Below are 6,272 nucleotides of genomic sequence, written 5' to 3' on the forward strand. Positions count from 1 at the left end.
AGTAAGCTGACATCTCTCCCACCAGGTTATAACCCACTTTCTTTGGTCGGAGTAGCTGGAAATGGAACCCAGGGCCTCAAGCACACTAGAGCTTAACTCCTGAACTATACCCCCAACTCCTGGTGTGGCTTCAGACAGAAGTCCTTGCAGAGACAGCCCCGCCTCTCCAGTCAGCTTTGACCAGTTCCATCCCCACCTACATGCTGCACACCATCAAGGGTCGGGTGCTTTCAAAGAGGTGGCCACCACGGCCATGGCAAACATCTGCTGTGACAGCTGCCTCGGGGTTCAGGTCCACGGAGACAGTTTCGAGGATGTGGGTATAGGACGGGCAGAGTCTTCAGCCCAGAGAAGGAGAGAGGACAGAGCCCAGCAGTTCCCTCAGAGTCTCTCAAGCTTCAGACTTCAGGACTCCCCATTTTGGGAAGAGAAGGCATGAAAAAAACAACAGGATATTTTTCCCTTTTATTCATAAAAACAAATTTGCAACAATTTATTAAAAATCGATACCATGCAGTGGGGCAAGAGAAACGCCTCATTTACACTTGATTCTGCCAGTTCCGGTCTAATTGAAAGCAGTCGTGTGTGTGTGTGTGTGTGTGTGTGTGTGTGTACACGCTTGTGCGTGTGTGCGCACTAGCGTCACTGGAAGATGCCCTTGGGCGGAAGCCTCTAGGAAATGGACCGTGTTTGCTGCATATAAAAGAACAGAACCAGTAGGTAGCCAGAATCACTTTGTGGGGCTTGTTAATTGCAGAGAAATTAAAAAAAAAATGTGGGTGAACCTACAGGATCAGTAGACAGAGATGTATCTTGTTAACCTAGAAGACAGCACGGTTCGGAGTCACAGGGATTACAGACGCACGCTCACCTCCCACAATCCAATACTTTGTTTTTTGATTTTTGTTTTTTTTCCTGCTATGCTGGAGTAATATTTCTACAGGTTTGTTTTTGTCTGTATACATTATGTACAGTTAATTATCTCTTTCCCTTTGAAAAAAAATAATGCGGTCTTTTAAATGAAATTTGGTTTTGGTGAAGTCGAAAAAAGCAAGGGAATACTGGCTAACACACAGTGAGTGACGACACGGAGTTTGGGTGCCTACACAGAGAAGGACATCAACTTGACCTGTGATGTGTTGACATTTTTCCCCCTTAAAAAGCTACAGAACCTCCGTAACCTCTCTTTGAGGGAGGGGAAGGGAGAGCTACGTGACATGAACTAGGGTGTTTCGAAATGTTGGCGATGGTGATTCCCGTGGGCCCTTTGTCACAGCCTGGTGGTTGACAGCAGTGTGTTCCTGACTGCAGTGGTCTGGGAAGAGATTATTGCCTGCCTGTTGAAGCTGCCTTTAGGATTTCTTTAGGGAGAAAGCAAACCACGCATTTGTGCAGACGCCCCTGGACGGTGCCATTCAGGCCTTTAGAATGAACCTATCAAGGATTGTCAGAAGAGCTTCCCTCTGACTGGGCTGTTCTGGTCCTAGGTAGAGGGCCTTGCAGGAAGTTTCTCTGGGCCGCACTGTACCCCCAGCTTGTGTGTGTGTGTGGGGCTGAAGGTCATGGTCATTACTAATACCTCACAGGTCAGAGCTGCTTCACAGTGGAAAGCTATACTGGATGAATGAGATCAAGTGTCCATCCTCAGAGTGACCCTGTGAGGTAGGCAGGATGGGTGTTATTTCAACCCCAGTCTGTTACAGAGGGGAAACTGAGGCTCAGAGAGACACTGGTGACTTGCCCAAGGTCACAGAGAGAGTCTGAGGGGACTAAGGACTCACATCCAGGTCTGACTCCCAGGCCAGTGCTCTTTGAGGTTCAATTACAAAGGGGGAGTATGTCGTGATGGATGAGAAGGCCGGCTGACGGATCACCTCAGTGACACCCTAGGCTCCTGGGCACTCATGGGGTTGGGGCTGGAGGGGCACTGGAGGGCTACCTTCTGGAAGCCAGGGAGCCCTGGGCCAGCAGTTCTAGCTCAGGAACACACAGAGAATTTTAGCAGAATGCCCCTGATTCACTTTGGTCAAAAACAAAGTCAGTGGGGGAGGGGGGAATCCCAGCAGCCCTTGGGCCCCCATGGGAGAGGTTAAAGTGCAATCTTTCTTTATCGTGTTTTCTGGGAGTAGACATTCCATGATTAGCTCAGGTGGTTCCCCTTATTACCAGGAACCCTAAATTTGAACACGAGGACACTGCTGACACAGTGGGTGCATGACAGACTGTTGGTTGCATCCTGCAGAGCACATCTGCAGTGCGGTGCCCTGAATCCCCACAGTCAGTCCCCAGAACGGGTGTTATTGTGTTAATGTGTGGCATTTATCAGAGAGTAACGAACATCTCTCTTCTAATGGATGTTCCCTGGGAGCATGCGCAGCTGCCTGCTCTGGTCCCCCAGCCCCAGGGCTGCGCCCGCCCGGTCTGCCCTTCCTGCTGACTCCCTGTTCCAGGGAGGCGGAAGTGGGCTGGGCCAGCTGCTGGGGACCTGGTGGCCCTGCTCACCTTCTCCCCCAGAGTGGAGAAGGGCTGGTGTGTGGGGGCGGGCACCACCGATGACTTGTGTGCAGAGTGCAGAGGGCCATTTCTGCAGAGCCCTTGCTCTGGCCACTTGGCGAGGATAGCTGGAGTCTGAGGCCTCTCTCCTTTGTCCAGGGTTTGATTTGTTTTTGTTTTTTGTTTTTGCAAGTTTCAGACATCCCAACTCCTCTTTGTTTGCAGACGCCAAGGAGAAGTCATTGCCATTCCTCTCCCTCGTGAGAGTAAGACCGTCGCAGATAAGGCTCGAGGTCGGAGCCGAGTCCCTCTCTGCCCGAGCGCCATTCCAGCAGTCTGGAGAGGCAGCATGGTACCCAGCTTCTCGCCGCCGTCAGCGCGCCTGTGGCAGGCGCCTTGGCCCAGCATGGTGCTGTCCCGGGGAGGCCGCGGCCCCAGGCCTCCCTGCCCTACAGGCCCGAGACCATGACTCGGAAGGAGGGTGGTACGTGTCTGTGGCGAGGGCTGGCTGTAGGGCTGACACAGGGGCTGACGCAGCTGGCGTCCACGCCTCCAATGGATGGGAGGTAGGCGTGGTGGAGGATGGGGAGCTGGAGGGACAGCCGGCGCTGGATGCTGCAGGGAAGACAGGGAGACTTAGTGAGGGCTGGCTGCTCTCCGAAAGCTTCTTGCTCCTATTTTGACTTAAAAAAATACTGAGGGTAGGAGTCTGTGTCCCCTTAAATGCAAGATCTGTTGGATCAATTGTTTAAGCGCGTTCAGACATGAAGCAGGCATTTGAGGGGTACCTACTATTGAAAATAATCAGGAAGAGTAGCAGTACCAAGATTGAATCTCGCCACCTCCCTCTCTGCCCACTGAGGCTCACTGATTAAGCTGCTATCATGGCAAAATTAGGAGGCCCCAACCAATGCTTCACACACCAACAACACTCATCTCAAGTTACACAAGCCTCCGAGTGAGTGACGAGGCTTTCAATCCCCGCCCCCGAGCTGTCTGTTCCCTCCTCCGTGCCCTGTGCTGTGGCTGTGCCCAGCAGCCAATCCTTCCCAGCAGGATCTTCCCTGGCCTTCCAGGTTCTTTAGTGATTAGCCGTGTCATCCCTACATTGGGAGGTCACAGAAGGGGGAAAAAGGACACACCCTGATGTGGCTGCGACCTTCAGGGCCCATAAGATCTCTGCAAATGCTCTGGGTGAATCGGCTATCGGTTCCTCCCCAAATCCTGCCCTCTGGTGGCTCATTTCCCTGACAACACACTTGGGGTGTTCTTCCCATCTGGAATCTTCTTCTTCTGGAGCTCACGGCCACGTTTAAGTATCATCCTCTTTGTGCTACTTTCTCTGGGAGGGAGTCCCTTCCTCCTCAGGGTCCCCAGAGCTCTCCGGAAGAAGCCAGAGGAAGCCGGGCACGGGACTGGGAGTGGGAGGAGGTACTTGCATGCTACCGATGGTGGACACGGCTAATAAGGGAAAAGGGAGCTGCCCTCGGCTCTCTTCTCCTGGTCACACCCTTAAAGCCTCAATACCCGTCAAGTCAGTGAGTCACTTTGATATTTAGTAAGGCTGTTTATAGGGAAAATGTCAAAGGGGTGGCTTCTTGCTCTCAGTGTCATTTTTGCTGGATTTTGCATTGCAATGTCTCTCAGGCTACATTCCAATATCCAGGTTCTCAGGTGCAAACCAAACCAAACCACATCAGACAGAGATCCTCACAAACAAACAAACAAACACCGGGAAACAGAGCATAGCCTTGCTCTACTCCCACCTAAGGCAAAGAAAGGCACAGCCCCCCTGCAACTCGGTTAGGGAAACGCCAGCTATGCGGAGCCAGGGAGGCTGGGACCTTGCTTCTGTGCAGCCACAAGGCTCTGAGGTGGAGGTGCTCAACCCCAGCAGGGTGTACCCCAGAGTTTACTCAGAGCTTGATGGCTTCTGAGATATGTGGGTGCTAATGCAGTGCACCCCTGCCCTGAAAGGACCCGTGGCCCAGAAAGACCTCCCAGATACATCAGTGCTCACAAAAGAGAGTGCTGGGCACTTTGTAGTAGAATCAGCCTGGTAGATACGGGGCATTCTAAATTCACAGGAAGAGAAACACTCATGGCTCTCCTTGCTGAGAACAGAGATGGTGGAGGGAGCCTGGGACCAAGTCACCTTCCTCCTTGATGGCTAAACTCTCTCACAGCTAAAGCTGCGTGTCTTCTGGATTTTGCCTTAGAGTTTTCCAAAACTCCTCAGACAGCACATTGGAGAGGAAGCAAGTTCGTTTTCTTCTCTTTGTTTTGGCCAAAGTATAAATAAGTCCGTTTTCTGTTACCTAATTTATATTTCCTAATTTCTTTTGGGATATAGGGAAACCAAGCTGGCCAGCATTGGCATTGGCTGTGTGGGTAGCATTGTGTGGACTGGGTGACTTTGCCAGTTCCTGTCTGCTTGCTACTTCCCTGTAAGCTGCTTTCAATAAGCTGGAATGAGCTAAGGTCACTGTTGGGGACAGAGCTGAGATGTTCAGGCCTTTGATTTCTTCTCTGACCCATCTTACTTAAATCGACAGCCTCTCCCCCATTTCATTTCTCTCTAGGCACCCAATATGCGCACACTATGCCTTGCCTTTTAAATTCAGTAGTTAGCCTGCTAACTAGAACGGAGACTCTACGAGGTGTGCGCAGGGTGGAAGGAGTCGCCCCTGTTTTGGATACTGTGTGTTCCCAGCATCCTCCTGGCACTAACAGATTTCATTTATCAGTATGCATAATCACAAGGTTACAGTTTGCACATAATAAAAGCAGTGTGTTCTGGTGGAGAACATTTTATGGTAGGTTTAATGTTGGACAGTATGGAGTTCAAATTCTACTTCCTGATTTCAAGTACTTGGGCGAGCTTGCTTGGGTTCTCAGCCCCTTTTGGATATCAAGTTCCTCGCCTGACAAAGGAACATCGTGCTTAAGCTGAATCTCTGGGTCATGCAGAGCCCGGATGAGATAGTGGCCGTGAAACTGCTGTGCACCCTGGAGACAGCTGTGCAGGGCGGCGTGCACCTGAGCACGGTTCTTCTGGGGAAGGTACTTACTGTTCTGGGGAATTGATGTCTTCTATGGGGTCTTTGCACGTTCTCGAGGGCTCTGTTGTGTTCCACTGGAGCTGGGGGTTTTGATCGAGGTGATTTTTTAGAATGGCCTTTCCTCCATCTGTTGAAGACAACATCAGAACTTTTGTTAGGTTGTTTTTGTGTTTGTATCAATCATGAGACCTCGAGGATGCTGTCCATGGAGTTAACAGAGTCCACAATCCTGCTTCCTTCTCCAAGTCAGAGTCTGGACCCATGTGCTCAGGAGCTGCTACCCATGGACAACAGCCATGAGCTGTGAAGTGTGTGTGCAGCTGGCCTCTCTTCTTTCCACTCAAGAAAAAGGAAATGGCAGGTTGGAATCAAGTGCACCAATGTGTGCCCTGCAGCTTAGCCTGAGAAGTCTAACACTAAAGTCCTCTTTGGGCCTGGGTGTCCAGTGAGAAAGGGGAATGTCCTCTATGCTATGTTTTGGATAAAATTCACAAAAAATAAATTGAATAGCAGTAGACTGTTGGTATCAGGACCTCTGAAACCTGTGATGTCACATAGGTGGGACCTGCAGGCCTGTTGCTAAGGGCAACAGTCACCATATTTCTAGTATCCACTTGGCTCACCTCTAACCTTTACCTGTGTTACATCATCACCCATATATAAAGAAAGCCTCTCTCTCTCTCTCTCTCTCTCTCTCTCTCTCTCTCTCTCTCTCTC

General features: G+C 50.8%; 1 protein-coding gene across 1 annotated transcript in view; it reads right to left on the minus strand.

Annotated features, from left to right (window-relative positions):
• Positions 1 to 453: 453 nt before the first annotated feature.
• Positions 454 to 6,272, minus strand: part of Gabbr2 (gamma-aminobutyric acid type B receptor subunit 2) — a 336,248-nt gene continuing 330,429 nt past the window's right edge. Inside the window, exons 18-19 of the mRNA XM_021200029.2 lie at positions 5,565 to 5,682; positions 454 to 3,108 (exon numbers count right to left, since the gene is read on the minus strand). Coding sequence (XP_021055688.1) covers positions 2,943 to 3,108; positions 5,565 to 5,682 — 284 coding nt within the window. The 3' untranslated portion in view covers positions 454 to 2,942. The remainder of the gene's footprint in view (positions 3,109 to 5,564; positions 5,683 to 6,272) is intronic.

Source organism: Mus pahari, chromosome 6 (assembly GCF_900095145.1).
Source record: "Mus pahari chromosome 6, PAHARI_EIJ_v1.1, whole genome shotgun sequence".
In the NCBI taxonomy this organism is placed as follows: domain Eukaryota; kingdom Metazoa; phylum Chordata; class Mammalia; order Rodentia; family Muridae; genus Mus; species Mus pahari.